Source organism: Cyphomyrmex costatus, unplaced genomic scaffold (assembly GCF_001594065.2).
Source record: "Cyphomyrmex costatus isolate MS0001 unplaced genomic scaffold, Ccosl1.0 scaffold193, whole genome shotgun sequence".
Taxonomy (NCBI): domain Eukaryota; kingdom Metazoa; phylum Arthropoda; class Insecta; order Hymenoptera; family Formicidae; genus Cyphomyrmex; species Cyphomyrmex costatus.
This window is the reverse complement of record NW_017275965.1, coordinates 33,463-60,735: the sequence shown is the minus strand read 5'-3', so window position 1 is coordinate 60,735 and position 27,273 is coordinate 33,463. Positions and strand designations below refer to the sequence as shown.

The 27,273-nt window shown below is 35.0% G+C and overlaps 1 protein-coding gene across 1 annotated transcript; it reads right to left on the bottom strand.

The window, feature by feature from the left end:
- Nucleotides 1-27,273, bottom strand: LOC108772823 (UNC93-like protein). The gene is made up of 5 exons (XM_018538455.1): nucleotides 26,553-27,273; nucleotides 20,480-20,702; nucleotides 10,153-10,315; nucleotides 2,835-3,102; nucleotides 1-326 (listed from the first exon to the last, which is right to left on the bottom strand). The coding sequence occupies exons 1-5, from the start codon at nucleotides 27,271-27,273 to the stop codon at nucleotides 1-3; spliced, it is 1,701 nt and encodes a 566-aa protein (XP_018393957.1).

The window sequence follows — 27,273 nt, the reverse complement described above, 5'->3', positions numbered from 1 at the left end:
TCACAGATGCGTGATGATAATCTCGTCGTCGAGATCATCCTTTTCGTCGTCGGTTTCTTCCGGCTGATTGGCCTCGGCGGCTGCTTGGGCAGCCTTCGGGTCTTCGGCGATCGCTTTGAGTCGCCGTTGCTTGCGTCTGTGCAGCAACTCAACGATGATGTAGCCTATGGTACCAATGATCAGCACCGTCAGCATCACGTACAGCTTCATACGGGCGCAGAGATGTGTGCTATATGCGTAAGCGATCACGAAGCCGGCACTCTCCCACAGCCTGTAGTTCGAAAAGGCTGCCTCCTTGTTACGCCTAAACAGCGTACCGTAGAGTCCTGTAACAGTCAGTATGATAAATAACCGTCACGGGGTAATTTGGATAGTGAGCAAAATTTAAAAATAATTTAGCATCTAAAAAATTTATCCATGAAATTTCCACGATTGCAAGCATTAAAATTAAATTATTAGAGATAATAATTCTTTGTCTGGTTATATTAACGATCTTTCAACACAAAATTGAAAAATAAAAATATATTCGAAAAATCTCTCTCTCTCTCTCTCTCTCTCTCTCTCTTTTTCTATTCATTAGGAAATCCCTGAGTCGCACACTTAACTGAAACAATAAACGACTTAAGCGATTTCATTTGTTGCGGATTAACTTGGCAGGTGTTTTTGTCGGATCCGCGACTACAAATAGGTGCATTCAGGTACTACATTATGCATCGAGGTCAATCGTTTTGCGTTCATCGTCGCGTTTGATAACGGCGAGATAACGAGCCCATAGATGGATCAAATCCTTGACTCTCGGTACTCTTTAGATGTGCTTTCAGAAAGCATGTAACAGCGATAATAATGCTGCCGGTGATGCACGAGATGCCGCATTAAGGAAATAAATTACTCAAATAGAAGCGGAAAATCCGTGGGAAAGAATATATGAGAGTGTACATTAGAAATCTATTATGACGACAGCCTTAATCATTAAAAGGTTATATTTCAATTAAAAAGGATATATTGGAGCTTAAAATAGAATTTTCCATGTGATTTTCAAGATTACGCAATACCAATTTATCTTAATATGAAGAAAGCTTCGAAATTCTTCGAAGAAAATTTCTGCTGTATATGGTCGTTGTAATTTTTGAGGTTTTTCTGTGACACTTTTTAGAAGTATTTTTAGCTAATAATTAACGTTGCTTATTACTACTTAGCACGCTAAATAGAAGTTTTCACAGTGTACACAATTAACTGACAAAAGTGGATGTAAAGCAAATGCAATTGTCTACATTGTAGTTTTTGTATACCTACACGTAGTTGAATAGATTTGCATATCAGTTTCTGCAAAATCTCATGACGTGACTCAAAACAGATTAGAGCGGCGGAGAGTGAATAATCATATAAAAGCTGCCAAGGCAAAAAAAAACAATACAAGATTCGTTTTCCAGACGTGTAGGTCTGTACAGAAGCTCTAATTACACACAAAGATAAAACCTTCTATGCGCAAGCAACGCAAAATTGCCGTGTGCTATTCGATTGTTTACTATACAAGCAAACCGCGACTGTATAAAATGCAAGCGAAAATTGAATTAAAATTATTAAAGCATCGCTCAAATTTGTTTGACTCAGAAAAAAGAAGATATAAAAAAAAAAAGGAAAAAATCTAATAAGTTTAAAAAAAATTTTAATTTATATTTTTTTATAAGAATACCTTTTTTTGTTAACGTGACGATGTCGAGATATACAATGAATATGGAACATGAAACGAAATGTCCTTGAATGCAAATTAAATCCTGGAGTTAAGTACTAAGAGAGATAAGTATTGAATTTTTTAATACATCGATCTTTGAATGTTTTATATATTTTTTAATATTTTTTATGATTAACGAAGACTGGAATAATCGTTTTCCTCTGATGCCGAAATAAATTCGGATATTTACTCAATTTAATATGAGCAAATCTTTTTTTGCGAGAGAAGCTATTTTCCTAAAATTACTATTTATCTACAACATATATGATACATTGAAATGTTTTTACTATGTCACGAAATTGACGTTCCAAATTATGATTATTTTTTTAAATGGTTCTTCAAGACGTTCGTCTCCAAAAGCACTCTTATCATACATATTTATTAATTTGATTAATTACATAATGGTGACATGTGTAAAGTACAGAAAATTACTTTATAATTGATCCGACAGACGATAATTATAGAAGCAATTTAATTCGTTAATTCGTAATTTATAACCTTTTCCTGACACGCTTAATTTTTTTGACATATACGTCATTGAACTTTCTATCTAGTGTCTTATCAATGGCGAGCAATCATATGGAAAATTGATATTTATATAATGCAAAATATCAAAATCGAGTTTTATAAATCTAACATTAGAAAAGTTTCTTTCTGGATGAAAATGAACGAATCAGAAAAGATTCTGATCACATCGATCAAACTTCTAATTAAGATAATCAAATGTCCAATTATGATGATCGGAATTCTAATTGATGATGATCAGAATCTTTTGGTTTGTCTATTTTTAACCAGAAATTTTTCTTAATGTCAACTCAATAACGAAGATATTTGCCTTTTTTTTTTCTGGACTTGATCGATTAGTGATCCTAATTCTCAGATCTCAGCAGAAACGTTAATATTAATGAGAAGCGATATACACTCCAAATATTATTCATCAACTTATCGTGAATACATTAAAAATACTCGTTAAGTGTCCGTCTATCAATATTTATATTGACTGCGAACAAACAAACGCGAAATGTGGCCAAAAAATCTTGATAATTTTAAATTTTTTCTCGCAACGTTTTAGCTGACGTTTCACACGTAGGTTTACACTCACCGTTAACCTGCGTCTGCCACACGGCATCGCCCACACCCCACAGTCCTGAGACCGAGAAAAAGACATAGGGATTGTCGGGATGAGGCTTCCACATGAGAAGAACAACTATGAGAGAGGCATGAACGATGGCACCCAACGCCATCAGTGGCTGTCTGCCAACAAATTTCATTAACGAGCCAAATAGTAAGGAACAGCCGGCGTTGACCACGCCAAAGCAGATCATGACATAGCCAACTCTGTGGACGCCCAGTGCGCAGGAGATGTATGCCTGGAAAGCACAAAATAATTCAATTTAATGTCTTTCCTTTTTTCAAAATTAAAGATAGTCTTCTAAATTCAAACGTTGCGGAGATTTCCGATACATTAGATATATATATATATTAGAAATTTTGAAAAATTGTATGAAAATGATTAACTTTTAGTTTCTCATCAAATGCTAATAATGACGGAATTAATTGTTATTTTACAAGTTTCTATCAAAATTTATTATAAAGACAATAAGAAAGCAAAAATAAAAGAAATTGATCGACATCTCTATAAAAAACAAAGAATGATTTGCAATAAATTATGATTTTTAAACTTTTTTTTCTCTCTAATGTAAAAATATCTCTAATACAAATACATTATAATTATCTTAAATTGCATATTTGTGACATGTAATCGGTCTCTTTCATTTTTGTTGATTTCACATACACTTTTATACATTCACAGGATTTATATATGTATATGTTAATTTGATTTTTAAAATACGGACGATTCTTAGTCAGTTCGAATTTTACAAGAAAAAGAATATTAAATTTTTCTTTTCTGTGCTGAATCAATGGGTTTGTTCTGGAGGAAGTTGATGTCAATCTGCCTTTGTATGTATTTATAGGGGCAATTATAATCCCATCAATCGTTGCCGACATAATAAGAGGACAGACTGAGATTTAGCTCGAATTTTTTTAATTTGTTTGGATTTTTAGCATCTTTATTTCCATTTAAATTTATTATGACATAAGATTTTGATGATATATTATCGAAACGCACGCATGTCCTTGAATTCTTCATTACAAAAAGATTCTTATTTCTTTTTCTTTATATTATCGTATTATATTCTTTTTTAATACTATTATATTCCTAAGACCAGGAATATTTAACCGCAGTTAATTTTTATTTAAAACAAGAATAATAATCAAAAATATTATATGTTAAAAAAATATATATATTTAAAAATTTTTTTAATATTTGATGTTGTTTTGAGCGAGATAACATTTGGAGCTGCGTATTTATGTAGTAAGTAAGCAAAAAATAATGATAATTTTAAAAATAACTGTCATTAATCATTAACATGTCATTAATCATAACGCGGATGAAATTTAATTTTGAGCTAATAATATATAAGATATTCAATTGCCAACTTTAAATACATGGCATCAATTTCATGAAATGTTTTGCACGCTTCATTAATTATCAATATATTAAGAGTTATTCGATAATATAAAATGTATCACTACAGGTTTTAAAGTTGATTGGCAACAGAGATTAATTCGTAAAAATTATAAGTAAAAGTTATAAGTTCAAATTAGCGTCATAAAAATGTTTATGCGCAATTATCTTTCGCAATATGCAAACATCGTACACCTTAGCTATCAAATACACTAATCTCGAATGAGAGATTTCTTCAATTATTTACATTTGTAACATTATCTCGACAGAAGGCGCATTATATGTATATAAAGCGCATTTATCGCGTGATCATTTCATGCTAACCGTTAACGCATAAATACCCACAAGACGCCCTTCGTAATCTCGGATCCAGAATTTTTACGGTAGGATCACAGCCACGCTGAAGGACATTTTAATGTCTTATGTCTTACGATAAGTGGCAATTCAACATTTAATCAAACATCATTTTAAACATCACGGCCGCATTATTGCATAAAATAACGTATCCTCAATTCTCTTCCTATGTTATATATTTAATAATATATGAATTGTATAATCATTGGTAGATATATGTTAAAGAACGAAGTGATTTATTTGTAATACCGCGCATAATATCCGCTGTGACTTTTTGCATTTGTAACAGCATTTTTAGTGTATAAGAACTCCACATGGAATGCATTGATAGCTTGAAGTAATCTTTCTTTCAAATCAATAAAATTTGCATTCAATATCATTTCTGTTTCCATACGTCATATGTAATACATGTCATATTATTATATATTATCTGTTGCTTTCGGTGAGCAATTACCTCATTAAAACAGTTTGATAAATAAATTTCAAAACATAAAAAAACATATACATGTAATAAAAAAAGCGTAATTAACAAACAAATTTCATTGTTCTAGCCAGTAACAAATTTACACAGTCGATAAATCGGCAAATAATTTCTTCAAAAAATATAATGTTATTGTTGTTTACGTGCCCACATAAAATTTTAAGCAAAACTTTGTAACAATGTTTTAAAAAAAATTAAAATAGGAGAGAGCTTATATACTGCTAAAAGCAAATTGTTAATTTAAAAAACGCATAATAGGCTTTTTGAAACATATATAAAAATGTCAAAACATATATTAACATTTTATTTTTAGAGAGCAGTGTACATTTAATTAACTCTTCGCGTGAAATCGTGATTAACAGTTCCTATAAATCTAGTGTAGAGTTTCATTGAACTCGAAATGCATCATCGCATTCTTTTCATTACAATATTTTTGCGCAATTCTTCACTGAACGATATCCGTGAACGTTTGAATGAAATTATGTGTCCCGAGGCGTTCACGAGATCAGACCGAAGCGAATGGTGACTACGACACGTGCACGCATACACGTGCATGTGTGGCACGTTAAGAAATACTGGTACACGAGATTCCAGATATGGAAACGATATCGCCGGATCGATGCGAGAATAAGCTCGTAGGGCTATTTATAACAGGTCCAGCGCCCACAGCTGACTCAGCAGAGCCTGCAACTACCACGTTTTGCTCATTTCTTTTTCTTTTTTTTTTCCTCTCTTTCCGTTTCATTTTCTCGGCGCGGATTTAATTGCCCAATTATCCAGCTCCCCGAGTCGAAGACGTCGTACGACCTATCGGCGAATCAATTTCGAACGAATCGCAACTCGCGAACCGGAGGTTGTTTTTGCCATAATGCAGGGTCGCTCAGTAATGAGGGGGTTCATCCGATGCGACCTTCCTCGATTAATTCCAGTCCCTTACGTGAGACTCAAGCTCTTTTTGTAATTTTCATATATAGATTGATAATGAGCAATATCTGACCGTTTTACAGAATATACCTATGTATGTAACTCTTTAACAAACCTACTTTTGTATAAAAAGAATTCGTAAAAAGTAATGTAAAGAAAGTACGATATATTCTTATGCATTTTATGTTGGAAAAAGCAAAACTAAACAGCAACCTGAAGTGTGTATCTTTACGTAGTGTCTTGAATTATTTTTCGAGTATTATAAGATTTTAGAGACAATCTTTATATAGAAAATGTACTAGAAAAGAATACTAAATTTTAATAAATATTTGTTTGAATATTTCTAAGTATTTACTAAATGTAAACATATATTTATTTAATACAAAAATCATTAATTTCATTTAGCTATTACTGTTTTATTGAGTGAATATTTATTTATTGTAAGTTTACTTAGTATATTATTCAAGATTCAATAAATTTCTTTTTCAGTGTACCATATGTTTTCTACTAATCATTATATAAAAAGCAATTCTAAAGAAATGGCTGGAACTCTCGGCAATCCGAACACAAGAACAGACTGATCCGTTAAAAACTGTAGTAGCTTAATCATAATTGTGTCGCAAAAAATCAACTAACTCGATGGTAGCTGCTCGATGCTGCTTCAAGGTGTGTTTTTGCTGACAGTCACGGGATGCCGTATTTGTAACGTCCGAGAGAAGGTAAAGATACGGGATATCGTCGGGCAAGTTTATTACCGGGTAGACAGCATATAAATTACGCAAATCCATTTTTCCAATCGGGAGTGATTAATTTAGACGCGGCCAGTGATTACCACCGTATCTGTTCTTTCTTTCACGGTATATCCAAGAACTTCTTAGAGAGACTTTTAATTACATTCCCTATATACATGAACAAGTATCGCGCTACATCCTGCATTCAAATACCTTTTGGTTTAATGACGTTTTTACTCGCGTGTCAGACATACGTACATCACACTAAAAACGTCTGCTGTAAATGTTTCTTTCTTATACATATATTTTCTTCTTTTGTTTAAATTGTTTTTCTCTTCTCTTCTTTCGCTTTCATATGACGAACATATATTTTAGTTGAGGTATATTTACTTTCTAAATCAATTATCACGTGACACATTTAATCATTTTTCTCTTGTGTAATGTTCTAATTCATCTTCATTATTATTTTTAGTTAATTACATCTCTTGACGTATTTTGTTTCATTATTTATATTTTTTTTTACAAAATATAAAAAATAACTTTATCGCAATCTCTTAGATTATTTTCTTTAAATATAGTTTTATTTTATTAAAAGATCAATCGCACGTGACTCAGAGCACGGAGATTTTAATGCTCGCAGTAAAGATATGAAACGTTCTGTCTTGTGATATATTTTAATATTTTTCTATCTAATGAAAGATCGTATATATCTCATAAGATAATTTTGAAGTATAAAACATGCTTTTATACTGTAATAAATTTTTCATTTACTTTATTACATAAATACATGACACATTTTCTAATGATATAGCTTTATATCGTTAGAATTAATAACAGACTTTGTGTATGTCTATTAATAGGAATTTTTAATCATACGTTTTGCGTGTAAGTCACTTTTCAATAAAGTCATCATTAAAAGAGTTAACGCACACATAAGCCTAGTTTTTACAAATCTCGTATCTCTAATCGGCAATACGTATTTCCGAAGGATGATCATGCGTCCTCGTGTGGCCGTCACGCATCGAGAAACTGGCGTTCCACATCTGTGTTCAGCTGATCCCGATCAATTTTTCATTGCGATTCGTTGATCACGACTTGTTATCTGAGGTACAGCGCACGAAAAGAAGTCAAGCGAAAGGTTTCTCATAGAGAAGAAAAATGTATTGTACGTGACTCTGTTGTGACAATGTTATTTTTTGTATTGCTAAATATTGCAAAAAAATAACAGATTAAAATATATTTTATTGTTAATATCAATGCATCTACAACAGTGGCCAAATTAGAGAGATTTATTAACAAATAAATTGACACGCTTCGTAGAAATTATAAACTGAAAATCTAATAGACACATTCCTTATTCAATTGTTTTACCGTTCACGGATAAAAATTTTCGAATAAAATGTACATTAAAACCTAGCATGAAATTACTTATGACGTCAAGTATACAGACACAAAAGCTATCTTAGAATCTGTTGAACGAAAATTGACACTAATTTGATAGAAAGTGGAGCCGGAGCGGTAAATCTCCGCTTCGAAGGTAATTATTAAAGCGGATTTAAAAAATCTATAAGGATATGATACGTATGTACGTCGTCGGTTTCACGATCTTAGCTGGTAATTTCCGCGCCGAAGAAAAGAAAAGTGTCTACCGGTTTCCACGAGTGAGAACTCCTACTATCAACGAAGATTGTCGTCGCGACTCGCCAGTAGTTCAAGACTAGATCGGAAAAGACAGACTCTGGCGCCAGTTAAAGATCGTGCAAAAAAAGAAAATCTATGGAGAGACCGACCGGTTACAGAGCTCGATGACCGATCAGCAGCTTCCATTATACCTATATATATCTTTATAGCCTCGGGTTTCCTCGGAAGTAGGTTATCTACAGATTCTCAGAACTTGATCGGAATGTATCCCGAAAAGGATTCCTTTCGCACAATCCAACACAAGTGGAGAGATAATTACATAATTTTACATAAAAAATGGCACTGACTTAATTATTTTTTTATTATATTGTTAAATTTATAATGTCAAAATTTGTAATATTTATACTCAGTGTGAGTTACTTCCAATCATATCTATAGGTCGCCACGTTCCTACTCAATGCATCTGTTTAAATTTAGTTTATTATTTATTAATGCATACGTTAATGGACATTTTTACCTTGAAACTCCAGAAATGGATTGATTTATGTTTTAACACAAATGGAAGTTGAAAAGAACAAAATGTTATTTAAAATTCAAAGGATTGGATTTTACTATTGTTTCTTCGATATCTAAGATAAATATATTCATGGACCGATTAACAGATCTACAGTGACAAGAAATAACGTGCGACACGCTCGAATCATTTTAATCTATTTCTAACTTTATGCTGGATGTTCTTTTCGTTTTCCCGCATAGACTACTGACAGCTTTTCCACGTCTGTTATTGTATATCCTATAGTGAAATATTCCTCCGGCGGTCGAGATTTTACCGTTTTCGGAGACTGTCGTTTGTCATGACAAATAATTACGTCCGCGACGGTTTTACGTTATCGCGGAGCAGCACCGATAAATCTTCGAGCGCGGTTTGCAACGCAATAAATGCGGCTGTACGTGCCCGAGAATAAGAAAGGAACGCTATAAACGAGAATACGGAACTCCGCTTTTTTATTCGTCTCTCTTTTTTGTCTCTTCGCCGTCCGATGATGGCTCGAGTTCGGACTGTAATTACAGAGTCAGGCCGAGTTGACGTCATTGTGCTTCGTTAAAGTCGGATCCTGGTACGAAGCCAAGGACGGCCGTTTCCTTATCAATGCTCCACGAGAACACGTGGACCCGAGGGGCTTGCAATAAAAGGTCGATACACGGTGCAGCCGTGCAGATTGCAAAATGGAATGCCATTGTTTTACCGGCGGCTGCCGTTTACAGTGTACGCGAAAGGGAGAGACTTGGCGTCGATTTATATGTCGGTGAACGATTGAAACTGACATTAGAAAGTATCGTGCATTTTAACGCATACGATCAAATAAATCTACTATGATAAATTCATTCATACGCATCCCAGTTAGATCGACAAAAATTCTTGTGTAAATAATTCGTGTCAAACTTGATGGTAAAAAATTCAATGTTACTTGCTAACAAGAAAAATTATTAAGAAAAATTAAATTTTTACGACTCCCGTGTATTACGAGCTTGTATATTTTAGATCATTATATTAAACTTTTTCAGTTATTTCAAATATTATACATATGATACATGTAAAGATATATTTATCGTTATCTAACAAATATCAGATCTCATATAGAAATTGTTCCTCACTGTAGAAACTATGATTAAATTTCCACAGTATTACTGACGTCGATCGATTTAGAAATGATAGATAGACGCTATTTCAAATTCGTTTATTATTTGAAGAGCTCACCTGTGTGAAATCGGCGCCGATGAAAGCCTGCTCCATGCCGATCCATATCGTAATGGGTATCAACAGTTGCTGGTAAGGTTTCTTCAGCTGGTAAGCCGTAGCAGAGAGCAATTGTATGCCGCTCAATTCTTGGCTGTCCGATCGCCGTTGCTTCTCGCCATACCTGGAAGACAATTAAGAATTCTATGAACCCATATGTCCCCTTGAGAAGTCAGTTAAAATACAATTACTCCGCGTTTTATCGACTTATTAACTTATGGAATACAAAGAGTTTCTAGCGTAATTAGATGTAAACGTACAGAAATAAAGCAAGTGCGCGTCGTAGTAATCGGCCGGATTCCGGGAAGACAAAATTGCGACTGTCGAGCGATTCATTCTATAATAATACGTTTCAGCGATAATGGGGGAATTTTCATTCACTCGCTTTTCCGCTGTCAGCAAAATCTGTGCAATTTTAATCAATTTTAGATGAATAGTACAGACATCTACGTTTGTTCAACAAGTCAACAAGTAGCATTGTGCCTGACGTTTCTGTCTCTCTCTTTTGTCTTTAGAAGAATTTTTACGCATTGTTTACAGCATTAAACCTTTAATTACTCTCATTATCTAAGTACTTGTTTTTCTTTTTGCAAAATTATTCGATTATATTTATTTTAAGATGACAAGGACTATTCTAAGCATTTATATGTGCGGTTATATTTTACGTCGAATATAATTTCGTACGATGTACGTAATGCGGCATAAGTCAAGAGTTAGGCGAACAAAAGAGCGGGAAACGCGAATGAACAATGATGATCGGCTGCCGCTTAGAACGTATGATTTTCCGGCAGACTTTTGCGCCGCTATTCGCAAAGAGGAAGAGCGGGCTCGCTCGGATGGGGATTAATGACGATCGCGATTAATTATCATCGCGATTGTGCCATCCATGTACTTATTCAGTGTCCGTGCAGCGTGAGCCACGCGGAAACAAGTTGCGTAATTAGCAAACTTCCACTGGGCTGTACACTGCCATTGAACGGTGCCGCGTGTCGAGCTGTGTTCATTCATTGTTTTGTGCTACGATTAGATAAACGAACGCTGGGTGACGTATGATCCAATTCACATTTCATATGATTTATAATAAATCAGCGATTGGCGAGAATAATAATTATATCTTTTTTATTTAATACAAAATCGGATTACTTGTTGTCAGTATTTTTCACGACGCGACGATATAAACATAGTGACGTTTAATGTTTTAGATTAGATCTCAATTATTTTACACAAACGTCATTTTACATAAAAGATATATTTTTGCTGGCATTAATTTATTGAATAACTGTATTTAATCATCAGCAACGTACATTCTACAAAAAACTCATCACACACACACATACATGCATATAGAATTCTGTTTCATTAATGAGACAATTTAATTGCGCGGGTAACGTAAGATACACGTATTATACTATGCGTCTGATACTTGTACGTCGATACTTTTCATTGATATAATAAAGAAGGAAAAAAGTCGGAACATCGCATTCTCGTGTTAGGCAAAGTACTAATCTTTAGTAAGATCGTAGTTTGAAAGATTTATGTGCTGTGTAAAAGTCGCACGCGGAACGGTACTTCGGTCAATGAAAACTTCGAGATTAACTACGCAGTTGAAATTTACCTTTTCATTTTTTAACATTTTCACGCGAGGACATTCAATGCCAATAACAGAGAGATTCAACACAAAAAATGTTAAAAGCTTAAAATGCCTTGAAAATTTTACTCGTAGAACCTGTTGCACGACATTTTATTCATCAGTTCTCTCAATCTTTTATCACAGAATGATAAATTAGATCTCGACGCATCTAAAATTTCTTTGGTAGACAATTATACAAAATTTGATTATATCGTTATGATAAATATTCTGAAATGTAAAAAAAGATATCATGAGATCTTAAGAACTCCCTGCTGTATATTACAGAATTAACGGATGTTACGAGAATGAAAGTTGCTATCGCGTTTTTTCGCGGCGACATCCAACGAATATAAACCCGATACTAAATTTAGCAGACGAACCAGGCAGACGTAATCAGCTCTGAAGATCCGCGAGAAGTTTAAGCCCGAGACGGCGGCGGCGGCGGCGGCGGCGGCGCAATGGCTGATGCCGCCTCGGTGAGAATTCGCGAAATAAATCTCCTGACGCCGCTAAACGCTCGGCATACGCTCGACAGCAAATGTTCTCCACCCGGGGGGACGGCATTCCTGAGAACACGTTTGCTGGATTTCTGGGCCCGGCCGAAGCCACGGCCATCGTCAGCAGTCGTAGAGAGCGCGGTTCGAATCGACACTTTATGCAAAAACAGGTACCACACGACTCTCTTCAGGCGGAAGGAGACGTCGAGAGGATGTGGGACGGTGTGATCTTTGACGTGATCTTCGGCGCGTGATCCTCGGCGTATCTTTCACGGCGATCTATACGTTAGTCCATATTGCTTTCGAATCGTCATTAATCGCGCCTATTGATAGGCTGAGCAATCGTGACGAGTGAATCCTTCATCTTGAGGATATTCGGCGAAAGACGAATCGCATCTGTTAAACGTCATATTTTTTTCGTACGTTGATCTCTGGTTGATAAGCGACGTATTTCCGCACGCGAATATTTATTGAAATAAAGAGAAAGCATCATCTACTTGAGACGTATGAATGTCTCGTTAGGCAGAACTGATTAATATGGTAGTATTATAATTAATTTATACATTTTGCTTCACAAATTCCGGAAAAATTCATCTTCATTTTTCAGAATATTTTTTTTAGCAAAAATTGCGAAAATTAAAGAAATTTTTTCTTTAACTATATAACAAAGAAATTTCTTTGAATCACAACAAAGAACCATCTTTCTTTAGGTGTGACAAAAAGCATTGTCATGGTAAATTTTAGATCTATCGATTTCATTTTTAAACTTTACAATGTCAATAATTAATTAACTAATTTACTATTTTTATAATTTCAGGCCAAGCTGTAATATAAATTAAGAACAAGATTAATTTTCAATTTGATTACAATAATAATCTTCAAAATATGAACAAAACCATCTTAATTTATTACATAATTTTCTATTTCAACATAATTGTTTGTAGGATTTTATATTTTATTGTAAAGAGAAACAAAGATAGCGTTAAATTATTTAGAAAAGCGAACTTTTTTCGAAGCTATCGAATTCAACTCGTAATCGTTTTAAGCCTCATTACCTATTATAATACAAGAAAAGAACTTTCTTGCCATTAATATAATTACATGCAGTAGTGACGCTATTGATATTTTCACTTAGATTTGCGGCACGTGCACATTTTCTTGAATTGTCACGTGTGCGAGTGTCGCGCAATAAACTTACAAACGTCGTCCCTATACCGGAAAATCGATTTGACTCGTGCTCGCAACTTCTATGAATTCACGCAACATCAATCACGAAAATCACACTCTCTCTCCTCGAATAGAAAGAACAGAATAAATCGCTGCACATTGCATACATATTATATATAAATACACGCTTTGCGAAAATCGCGAGCGGATTTATGCACGCACGAGTCGCCGCGCGTTAATCCAGATACATAATTCAAAAACTCGAACAATTTAATGGACTTCAATAGCAGTCAGTGCAATAACAGTCGTCGATACTGCTCTACGCCTTCAAAAAGTACGTTATATTATGAATTATCATCATTACTAATTTTTCTCCTCTCGTGTTCTTTACCGATTACCCGCCAGTTTTGTACTTGGCGGCGGAAAAGTTTATGTCACCGTAACCTAAGAATTTCTTCACGCAGTTTTCAATCAAAGTTGCATTTTCACGAGTATACTTCTGCTGCGCTTTCCAACGCGCACAGACCAGAACCGTTATGATGCAGCCTTGGAAGCAATGCGAATGGAAGATAGCGGAGACGCTTTACAGCCGCGATCTGCGTCCGGATCTAATACACTCGTTTCTTACATAAGACTCCCCGTAATGTGCAGACATCACGGACAATGCTGTCATTATGACGAATGACGGTGGAAGGAAAGAGAGCGACACATGTAAGTACTCGTAACACTCTCAAATCTTTTGACATTTTATGGACAACACGTCCCGAAGAGAAAGTCCAACGGATGCCCTTGTTTGCGAAATTAATTCCGACAAATTGATTCGATTGAACATTCTTTCTCTTTTCTTCCATCACGTATTGCATTTTTAAATTCAATAAAGTATATATATATATATATATAATCAGTAATTATCCGTCTAATTGCGAATTTAGAAAAAAAGCGAGAGATACATTGTAATTATAGCAACAAGCTTAATTTATTACTTATTATTATTCAATTTGTAACACAACATTAAATTGGTTTTCTAAGAGGAAATGTACCATAACTTATATATTTAGCACATCAATTTCAATATAATTTACGGCCACCGCGGTCTCGTTCTGCGGTTCGCCTTCCTCGACAACGCGGTAAACGTTATGCAGGTCAGAATTGTCTTTCTTTTAATAATGTCGCCTGTTGAGTTGCAACGATGTAGTTACGTTTGTTGCTGTGTTAATAAACTAGCAACTGCACTTGCTAAACAGGTTCACTATTTCTCGAACCTGTCAGCATATCAATGATGCATTTCATTTAGAGGAGATAAGTATACTATTATTGAGATTATATCTCAAGATATTTAATAATTAATTTTCTAATCTTATTAAATTAATTTTGAAAGAGTATAAATAAAGATTAATATTAATTGTTTTTAGATATCAATTAGATATTCAATTTAAAAAAGAATTAATTAAATATTTAAAATACGTTTCTGCATTAAATGGTATTTCGCGGAGATTTCATCCCTTTCATTTCTTTCAAAATTTCCTTATATAGTAATAAAATAGTTTTTCTCTCTAAATCCAAACCTCCAATTATTCTATTCATTTAAAGGCTTTCCGAGGACTATCATCGCTATAATAATGCTTGCAATACATCGAGTAGACACGCAACGCGTGCGTTAAGACTGTCGAAGCGGGCTGAAATAGGCCGGATATCGAAAGTGAGTCAAGTATTCTCAACATGCGATATATTTTATATACATATTTTTAATGCTTGGTATACGCGTCTATCTACGAGGATAAATTAGCGGCATGCATATGCACCGAGTCGACCGGAAAGGGATACGCGAGCGAGGGAAACGTCAGTTTTCCTAACTGCACCGGTATTATGCGCGCTATACGATCGCACGCTGCGTTTCATCGTGGGCGATTATCGAACGGCGAGTATCTTCGTAAGCGATCGCATGAATGAAGCGCGCCAGTGCTCGTGCATCATGATACATCGGTTTGCAGATTACGCAACGTCGGCAATCGCGAGATTTTAATGCTTGGAGAGAGAGAGAGAGAAGCGGAAAGAGACACTGTGATTTAGAGATCGGCACAAGCCTGTCTCTCAAAAGAATTATTAATGGAAAAATACAAGAACGCATTAACGAGACAGAATTGAGATCATGCATCGAGTAGACTAATAGTACCAAACACTTATGAATTATAAAACGTAATGTAAAATATTCGAATTTCCTTTTAATAATTAATTTTTATATGTATGTATATGGTATATAATTAAATGTAATAGGATTCTTAATTAGAATAATATAAACTATTTTGTTATTTTATTATTTTTGCACTTTTTACAATTTTCTTAAACACGTGATAGTAGTGTTTGTGCACGAGAGAAGTGTGTTTTTTTCCTGAAGCGATAATGTGAAGAAGTGTTATTTGGCAACAGATTTTGAGCGAACACACGAGCAGCATGGTAGTTGTATCGATACGTGCCGTCGTGCGTCCTAGATACATTCGTTTCGCCGCAAACTACGATAAATGCAATACAGAGTGTTACTGCGAAACCTTCTTTTCGATTGTAAATATTAATACAAATTAATCTAAAGATTGACTTCATTTATTCGCTTGTTAAGCAATTTAAAATTACAAATTTTTGTTCAATCAAATTTTAAAATAACATATAATAAATCTCATTTTCCAAACTTGAAATAATCTTCGCTTTAACATTCTTCTGACTTAATTAAAACATGAAACAGAAGCAATTAGAAGATTGCAATAAATGATTTTGTACAGAATCTTTTTTATGCGGGAAACCAATGCCAAAGCCTTTGAAAGTATTCGTGGTCAAAAGTATCACACTTCTGAATCACCGTGTATGTGGCGAGGACGTTGTAACTACGGGCGTTGCTTTATCGTCGGTTTTTTTTTTGTAGTTGACATCGTGAGTTTCACGTTATCAAAAACCTGCGCTAACACACGTAAATCAGAGGAGGCGCGACCTTGCGAAAAAACAATTTACGAATTACGGCTTTGCGGCCGTAAATTTTCCTAGCAGTTAAGGATGTATAGTTACAGAGTTCTGGACAGATTCATCATTAGAACGATAAAAGAGCGAGCGTGGCGAGAGAGAACTGCGATAGAGAATCTCGAAGATCTGCTCTTATCGGAATATAGAAAATAATAAAATTGTACAAAATCTTAGTAATTATTTATAAAATGAATATCAGAGATTGTATCAGAGATTGTTACGAAATAGACAGAATCTTTGCTAATCTTAATCATAAACTATTAATTTTAATATTCATGAGAAATTTCAGGTAAAAATTATGATACGTAAAAATATTTGTACAGCTATCATTTGCATTCAATGAATAATTAATATTGGCGTCATGCGTCATCACGAATGTGTAATATTGGTAGCTCACACATTTATGTATAATATTTATATTGTTTTTTACATTTTATATAAAAATATTTCGCGTGCGTATAATCAATTTTTTATTAAATAATATAATATAAAAACGTAAATATAATATATAAAAATTTTAATAAAAACATTATAAATATACGCCTTGAACATTAAGAGATCATTACTCTCGTCGTTTAAGGAAATTATATTTATTAAAATTGCGAAAGAACTAAATTGAATCATAGTAGTCCGCGTAATCCTATACAAAGCGACATGTACAAAAATAATGAAAATCTGTCATTGCGGAAGTCATAGAATAGTAACACTATAATTACAACCGCGAATAAATCTGGCGCGATAGCATCTATCAATTCAGTGTAATTACGAACGTAATGATCCAACGTATTTGTTCCTTTCGCGCGAGGAGTTCGAGTCGACTGATTTACAGGGTTTCGTTGCATTGAATAAAACCTTGTCGCGCGATGAGAAAAGTGTAAACACATGTTTCAACGCAACTGTCCATAAAAACAATTCATTAATAACAGATCGGCCGAGTGTGTCTACAGGAAATACGTAAGACCTATGGCCCCTATAGGCAGGCTGACGCTTTTTCTTCTTCGCTGTCACATGCCGTCAGGATTGTCTTTAATGTCACGTCTATATTAACGATATTTCCATCGCTTTCTCACAATCAGTGAAGTAAGATCGACTGTATTAATTGCGAACAGGGTAGTTAGTGTGTGTCGGAGTGTCGTAAGTGTTTGACAGAAGTATGTATTTTTTAAGACTCTGTGACGTTGAGTTGCAATCTAATCTTCGGTCCGATAATAATTTGGCGGGCAACATATCATTAAGAGTTGCCTACATCCGGACGGACATGTGTCCTTGAGCATCTCCTCGCGACAGGATGAATACGAGAGAACGATTCTATCGGACAAAAATAAAACGATAGCGACGACTCAGTAAATAATATCGATATGTACACTAAAAAAAAGTTTGGTAACAGTTATTAAATGTTGAGTAAAATAATTTCAATCAAATATTCGATTAATATATTATAATATAACCAAAATATAAAATATAATAAATAAATACATATACATAAAGCATAATCATAATTCGATCGACTTTCCTAAATATTTAGTAATTATTACCAAACAGTTGGTTGTTTAGTAATATTTACTAAATATCATATTTAGAAAAGTAAAATTATTTTTAGTTATATTAATTAAACATTTGACTGAAACTACTTTACCTAACATTCGGTAGCTATTACTAGATTTTTTCAGTATATCCAGTATTATTCAACATCATGCGATATATTTAAAATGTTCCACGAGATGATGCGACTGTTACATCGACGTATTATTAACATTATCAGATAATATTTTGCAATTTTTAACAACTTTAAATTATATTTTCTGTAATTAATTATGGATGTAATAATTATTTCATCAATTCACCAAAGGAGAATTATTATATCCTCCACGTCCGTGAGCCAATCCTTTCAATGCTAACTATAAATAATATTTCCGTTTTACTATGGTGAATGATAAATATATCTCTAGGGTTATTAATTCTAACATCAAGGTTGGCATTCTGTTGCAATCAATTTATCAACTTTTTACGTCGACCGACGCTCCTGTATATTTTTTTAATCATAATTCTGATAAGCGAGAAGTCTTAAAGTCTCTTAATTATTCTCGGTAATCGATGTAAAAAAATATAAGATTTTTTTCCAGTATAGACCAGTCGTGTTGCTGTGTAACATGCTGAAGGATAGCGTTGACGCAACACGAGCCTCCAGAAACTTACCGACTTTTAATAAGTACGGTTCACGCTACGTGTAGCGTTATGCAACTATCGGCGCATCCTGTCGGATGTACGCTATTTCGCAATCATAAGCAGAGCATTGGTTACAGCTATCCAAAACGGAGGAGGTAGGGGGAGGAAATTCGGGCTGATGATTTCGCGGATCACGTCTATCAAGCTGCGTTTCGTAATACCGCAAAAGCTCAACCGCTCTTCTGCTCCTCTATTTTCGCGTACACTTCAATGATGAGTCATTGACGATCTGTAGTCGCAAACCAGTAATCGCTGACGATGCACCGTGAAAATGGCTAAACTTAGTTGCTCATCGTCTTTGAAAAAAAAAAAAGAAAAATACTAGGAAAGAGGCGGTCGCTCTTAAAAAGTATGATTAAAAAATTTCCTTAAACTATCTGACCCGCGTAACGTTAGTAACATGATGATAATCGTGATGAGTGTTACTATAATTGAGTGGATTATTGTAGAAAGAGACAGCTCTAGAGAAAACGTGAGTCAACTTCTTTTATCGTGAATATCAGAAGAATTAATTTCCTTTTCCTGGGAAACTGTATATATCGCGTGGCAAAATTAAAAATGACTGAAAAAGTTCAAATTACATTCTATACAGTATACAGTGATTCTAAGAAACAAAACTTCTTCTGAACAAGACCTGAAGCGCGCGACTGCGATTATCATATGCTAATTTTATAACGAAACGATACGTCTTTTGCCGGTCACAGACGGTCATTGACATCGCGCAAAACAATGCTCTGTTCTTATCAAATTGAGAAGAAAAAAAATGTTATATTCTCGTTCGTTTGTTTACACTTGGAACGGTCGGACGATGAAAATTCGCGATTACGTGAAATCGCTGAATATATTCGTAAAACGATCGTACGGACGATGACAGTCTGAGCTACGTAATTTAGTGCAAAATCACGGATAAAATATATCATTGTTAATGATCGTGTGCACTGATAAGACCGTGCAAGTCACCTTTCATGCGACACATAATTACGGCATGCTTTACACCTCTGCAACTAAGCTTCGTTGCTGATTCAACGCGCAATTATAAACTTCTTTGTGGCGAACGGATTTCGTATCCTATTCACATAGATCAGAATAGATATAAACAGAACAAGGTATTTCTGGGAATATCGTAGCAACATTCGCTAATCCGCTGATTGTTTTGCAAATTAAAAGTAATCCGAGTAATCGTTTTTTTAATAAATATTTAATAAAATAATGTAATGGTTTACAAAGAATATATCTTTTTAAAAGAGTGACATATACAAGTCGTTAAAAATATAAAATAGATAGAGTGAAAATATACAACATTTAATTCGGTATTGTATTTTGTTTTAACAAAAATGTTAATAAAAGTTATCATTTTTGTAACTCAAATAAATATTTTCTATGATAATAAGATATTTTAATTTCAACGGAAACTGGTAATAAGTAACTAATTAGTATCTTGATGCTGTATATTAAACGTTAGTGTTCCAATAGCAGCGTGAAGATTTGTATCATTGATAAGCGCAAGTTGACTACTGTGCGCATAAATATGTAATCCGATCGATTAACATTAGGCGCGTTATCTCTAATTATCACATAAAAAGTAGAGAACCGGGTTTATTAAGCTCGACTACTCTTTAACGTTTTTCAACGGCTGGCCTTGCTTGTGCGATGTATTATTCTGTTACGAGGTATTACGATGCCGACTTGATATTGGCAAGCAATAAAAACGAATGATTAACATCGCGACGGCTTTTGTATCCATATATTCGACACTCACCTGGAGAGAGGATCGACGAACAGAGCGACGATGATCACCGCGACGATGACGCACGTGAGGTAGATCGCGGAGATTTCATAGATCTCCGACTCCGGTGGTCGCTCCAGGTTCTCGTGGCCTCCGTTGCCAAGGACGCAGAAATCCGCACCGCACAACTTGATTTTGTCCCAGCTACTGGTCGTGCTATTGCCATCGTCACCAGAATGTCCGCCATCGCTCAATACTGTAATTTGAAAGTGATCTCTGAGTGGTTTCGAGCAATTTATACTTTCTCTATTAAACTTCTTCAAATTTAACTCAAAAAGAAAAAACGCAACAACAACCGAGGAAGATCAAGAGCCTTATTTTTTCTCTTTTTAAAAATGTTCTCTTAAAAAAATTAATTAAATCATGCGAGTAACTTGAAAATAATTATTGTTCTTTATATACATTTCATATCGGTGAAGTTATTCTTATGTTAATTTTCTAAAAGAAAAAAACAATTAATGTTAAATATTTCTAACTAAAAAATATTTATTTAAATTTGACAGCAATGTGACTTTTGTTTATTATTATAAAAATTACGATTATTAGTAAAAGAACTACACATTAAAAAAGAATTACACAGTATTTTTATAGATGATCTTACTTAGCAATAAATCAACTGCATGACGTTAGGCATAATTGCAGTGTCTTCTTTGACCATTCTGCAAAGTTCAAGATCTGAATTTCTCCTCGTGACGCAAGTTTGTATACGGGGAAGCTGTTTTATAGTCGTCGTATATATTACGAGTCGGGAAATAAAATCGATAGGAGGATATCGACGTGAAGGATCTACCTGGCAACTGCGTGTACTTCTCTTGGACAACTCGAGGAACGCGTAACAATTTATTACCAAGTCGATTATGCTGGTTCGAAGCGGGTACTCGAAGAGTCGCACGGTGTGTGCGAGCGATAAATCGAGAGGTCGACCTCTTATGCCGTACCGGAAACTGATGTACCGGTCTCGTCGCGAGAAGAGAACGAGACGCGCGCGTAAAGCGAAGCTGGACACTTCGTAAATCAATATTTCATGTGCGAGTTTCACCGCCGAGGAATCTTCCTTAATCGATTTTGCGGATTCGCGGTTTAGCGCATTATGCACGCTACGCCTTTCCTTTTCACGATCGAAAAATCGATTATGCGCGTCGACTCGTCTCAGTGGAGGTGACGACGCACATCGAGGTCACGGTTGTACCCATGGTAGGATCCATTCTGTACCTTTATTCACGGCGCGTGAAGTCAGAGGAGACCTTTGTCGAATGTAAATCACAACTGGTTACCTCTAACAGGGATGCAATAGACATCGCAACCTATAAGCATGTCCTGATTGCTTTATTATCGCCATTAAGACAGCCGAGATTGCGAAGTCGTCCTACGAGAAAATTTGCACGCACACGCGATAAATGAAATGTATCATTAATGCACTTTTATATAGGATTGTCACAAATTCCTCATTCCTAAAATTTCATAACTTTTCTCTGATTTTCAGATAAAATTTCATAATAACGTTGTGTTGACACTATTTGCATTTTTAATTGTTATGTTAATAGTATTCGACATGATGCACGTGTATTAAACTCTCTCTATCTTGTTTAAAAATCAAGAATTTTAATATTCCAATAAGTTTTGCAAAATTTCCTGATTTTTATCCGACTTCTCTAACTTAATTATTCAATTTTCTTGACAATTCTCTAATTTCCACTTTTGTGGCAACTCAACTGTGTTCTTATATTCGTGACTTTATATTGTGTCAAATAAAAGTTATTTTAATCTCAACGACGGTCTTGTTGAAGAGAAAATTTCGCTGATAAATAGGAATCACTAAGCCGATCGACGAAGCGCAGACAAGAAATACTCGCAAATAACTGAAGAAAAAAATTCTTAGACAGCTATAATGCAAACGCGATCAGCGCACCCGAGTGTCGCCAATGAGGAAGCGTACGATATGCGTTCGAATGCGCTCGTTTGCGAGGAGTCTTCTCGAAAGATCTCGTTGATATTCGACGTGTCGAGTTGAATTGGATACATCGACTAGAAGTCGAGCTACGCGCCCCGAAGTGCAACGACGCTAAATCACGTCAACGTGCAACCAGCCATACGTATTATTATTCGCGTGTGTGATATAATGTGTAACAAAGTATAAGCGTCTACAGGGCTGACAGCATGTATTTGAAATATATATTGTTATCTGTAAAACAGCTGTATTTGTAAGATAATTATATTTTGTATTTTGAAATTCTGTAGAGCACATGAGAAAATATTTTACATTTTGTATTTCATGGAAGCATACACACAAAAGTACTTTGTATTTTATATTTTAGTATTAATGATAAAAGATTAAAAGTATTTTGTATTTTGTGTTTCAAATACTGAGATTGACAATAAATCTTATATCTGAATTACAACATTACAAGATATAAAAAACTTTCAGTCTTTCAATATTGAGTACAAAATACGAAATACTTTCACGTATATGTGCTCCGCTGAAATAAAAAATAGAAACACTTGTATATTGTAAATACGGTTCAAAATAAAAATATTTCAAATACATATCCAACTATGCGCGTCTACGTGACGATAAAACCTTTCTGAGTGTGTCGAGAAATCGCTCAACAGAAATTGCAGCACGCATTACGTAGCTGCGAGAAAAATTAACGGTCGTGCGCTTCTCGCCGGTTAAATCATCGACCGGAACTACTGACACGTACGACTTTCATCTTCTATCGCCGCGGCGTGCCAGGAATTTTGCTATTCGTAATTTCACACGGACGTTTAAACACTTTCCGGGACAGGAATTAATCGATAACTCTAAGTAAAACCTATCGACATACCTACTGAAATTTACATTAACTGATTAGTGTGCGTCGACCAGAACTTTCACCAGAGCAGTGCTAATAATATTACGTCGTGTTTTACGATTCTCCCCACCTCGTCACCAATTGTCGGAAATGTCTGCTTTTTAACGTCATTATCATGCAGGCACGCACGAAGATATGTGCGGAAACTGTTTAGTCCAATTATGCGATTACAAGGTGTATAATTTTATATACAACGATTTCTCATTAATGTACTGTACAGCACATTAATGACAAATCTCTTAAAATATTACAAACCATTTCTGAGTACTTTTCAAATGTTATGTAAGTAAAAATGTTTCGTATTTTTTGGAAATGACTGCGTAGTAGAAAATGCTCATTTGTAATCAAACACGTTTTGGCAGAAGGTTAAAGACGCAGAATATGTATTAGCATGCTAAAATTAAAAAACGCAAATGTATCTTTGACCAATTTCAGATTCTAACTTTATTTTAAAAGAGTTAATTAATATTTCTGTTAAATAACTTAAATAAAAAGCATTGCAAATTAAATTTTTAAGATAAGATCAAAAACAAGGTGAAATATTACTGTTCATTGAAATTTACAATTTCACTTCCTCTGTATTTTAAATATCATAATTTGATTATTAAGATATTAAAAGATTATAACGAGTGATGGCCTTCTTCGAAATTTTCTTGATAAAAAATTGATTCCAAATGTAGCAAAAAATTGGGTCACCGATATTCAGATTGTAGGGAGACATGCAATTGATTATAATTTATAACTGTGAAGATTATTAAGAATTTAATTAGTTTGGCGCATTATAAAATTAAAATTATTGAGACTTTAGTTTGAAAAAATAAACCGAATCTTTAAGGATAATTGATCGTGTTATATAAATGCTATCGGTGCGTGGTATATTTAATCGACTTCTTCCATAATCGATGTCATAATGTATAAGAAATTCGTTATCTTCAAGTATGTAATCATTCCACAAAGATCTCGTCGATTTCGAAGAATTATTCAGTACCTGCCCATGCAATCTGTAACCTTCATGCCACTACCAGTCATTCATTGCTACAATACTGCGCATATGTCGACCTCGACAAGGACTCAAAAACATCTTGACCTTTGTTGTTTATTTGCGAATGTTGCCTGGCGCCAATGGCATCGACTTTTCTCTGTCCATCAAATGACTGATGATGATTTAAGATCAACTTGTTTGTGTAGCCGTTATACTTACATAAAGTAATATTTTAAAGTAGAAAATTCTCTTTCAATTAATATTTTATTATTATTAAAACGTATAAACGAATTTAATAAATATTAATATTACTTATTATTGCACGTACTTATTGACTTTTATATATTATTTTAGCTCATTAATTTCTCATTTCTTTAGAAGAATTATTAATATAAATTAAGTAATACAGTTACTTCTATATTTATATGTAGTATAGTATAATAATTGCACAGATTATATAACTTCACACATAAAAATTAATTTAATTTTCATATCAATTTATAATCAAATTATATGTTTAACAGAAAGTCTAAATGTGCATTTTATCATTACTTTTATTTTTCTCGTACATCTCAGTTAACGATGTTTACCTAAAAATTTCATTTTTATGCTTATTGAAATTCTATTTTAATTAAATCTAATTCTAAAATATATTCTATTTTGTAGTTATTTCCGTGCCTCAATTTAATAATTAGAATGTTTGGAGCATTACCGGATCTTCTAAAATGGCGTTAGGCCGAAATCAGTCGTAGGAGTGGCACTTGACAAACGAAGAAATCGAAGAAACACACGTAAGACTGACATACAATGATACTTTGCACGTATGTGTATGTGTGTACAAATACACGCGGTATCGGGGAATGCGTACGAGGTAGTACGGAAACCGACTGCCACGAGTTTATACCGGATAAATCTTGTTTCTCTTCTTAGCGAGCGTGTGATTCTCTCTCCGTTGCTCTCACGGCTTCTCTCGTTCGACAAGTCCCTCACTATGACTACGTTGTCCCTCACGTATACAGCGGAAGCGGGGTTTAAAGATGCGAGGATATACGCGTGTCAGGGGAAGAGCCGAGCGTTTAGTCAGACTGTCTGACTGTAACGTTTGCCTGACTGCAACGTTCATTTCTACTGTTGCGCGTACTGCGCACACCTGCTAAAATAGCGCAAAATCTGACATAGAGAAGTCAAAAACTTTTATCTCAATTATAAGTAAGTAATTCTATACTTTGAAAATTATGTAATCCAACTGGAAATCAGATTTGAGAAGTTTTGTAGCTCATTAAGACTTATATAATTAGATAGAATAACGTGGGAAAAATAATTTGCTTGTATTATTGATTCAAGAACTGTTTATAGCAGTGATCCTCAACTTGCGGATCGTGTGAATTTTTTGCAATCTGCTGTAGCTCATAGCCAAATATATATAAATTAGATTTTTTTTTATTTTATGAAAGCGAAATAGACATTATACGGCCTGTAAGATTTTTGAAAATGGCTCTCTGAAATTAACCTGAAAGCTCATGAAAAAAGATTGAACATCACTGGTCTACAGAGAGAAATGTAGTTAATGTAAACAATGTAGTCTAAGCTGATAAGCTAACACACAATTGTGCACACATTCTACTGGAATATTTGCGCGGTATTAACGGGTATATTGTGTGTGCTGCTGGTAAACGAGCGTGAAAAACAGACGGCGATAGGATTAAGATATTGCGCATTATTGAGATGCGTAGAATGTTTTTATTATGCGCTCGTGAATGAATTGCTTTTGCGAAAGTACACATGATGGTTTAACGTTTAGCGTAACTGTGTAAAAATGCTCGTTAATCACTTCTAACTTTAACAATGAGAATTGGAGATTTTTATTCTCAGAAATCAATTCTTCGCGGAGCATCAATGTAATCAGCCCTGATAATAACTATTAATCATACGTATATAAATCCATGATGACGTTAGAAAAGGCTTGATAAGTTGAGTATAAAATCAATGCAATTTGTGATTTACTGATTTTATCTGCATGTCTTTATCTGTGTATGCTGTTAGTCAGAAGCTTTTCTCATTATCACTCTTCAATTAAGTCCAATTTTAAATATACATAAATTATAACTCTAGAATATGAACGTAGTAGTTTTGTACATTCAGATACAGGATAGTGTTTCAAAGTGTTAAAATATCAACTCCAAGCTATGGTAACTTGAAGTTGTCGACTTACCAAGCGAAGAGATAAGGTTGCCCCAGAGCTCGGCTGTCTGCCACGCTAAGAAAAAGAAGCCGAAGAACCGTACAACGATAGCGTCGACTGGCTGGTCGGTGATCTTGGCATAGACACCGCCGACTTGCGTCAGATACGTGGCCTTAGCAGCCCACATGGGCGCGGCGCCAAGACCCAGGAGAACGCCGGCGGGTACCAGGGTGTAGAATTTGGGATAGAACTGCGAGCCGATGTACGGCGCATAGCACAGCATCGACAGGCAGAGAGTCCATTTGACGGTGAGTCTCTTGATGAGGAAAGTGGGCACGAAGATGCACGAGAGTACCAGGGCGGCGTAGATGGCCGAGAGCGAAACGGTACCGAGGCCGTCGCTGGCATTGATTGACGATTGTAAATTCGCTGTGCCCTGGAACGCAGTGAACTGCACCATGAAAGCGATGGAGACGGTGCCGATGTTCTTTAGGATACGCCATTTTTCGCTGCGCGACAGTTTGAATTTTCGCGACTGCGTATCGTCGTCCGCTGCCGGAAGTTGCGGCGGCTTCTGCGGCTCCGGCGGTATGCCATCGGTGCCGTCGTCCTTGTAGCCCTCGTTCCTGTAACCGACCCCGCTCACGGTCACCGTGTAAACTGTGTCATCACCGCCGCCGCCGCCACCACTATCACCACCACCACCGCCGCCGCCCATACTTCTGCCGCCGTCATTTTGCGACGCCACCAT

Bases quoted from the DNA above. Each gene is read 5' to 3' on its own strand.
- LOC108772823 (XM_018538455.1), bottom strand. From the start codon at position 27,273: ATGGTGGCGTCGCAAAATGACGGCGGCAGAAGTATGGGCGGCGGCGGT. The intron at 10,316-20,479 runs GTGAGTGTCGAA...ATTGTCTTCCAG, and splicing joins TTCGTCGATCCTCTCTCCAG to GTATGGCGAGAAGCAACGGC. The intron at 3,103-10,152 runs GTGAGCTCTTCA...TGTGCTTTCCAG, and splicing joins TCGGCGCCGATTTCACACAG to GCATACATCTCCTGCGCACT.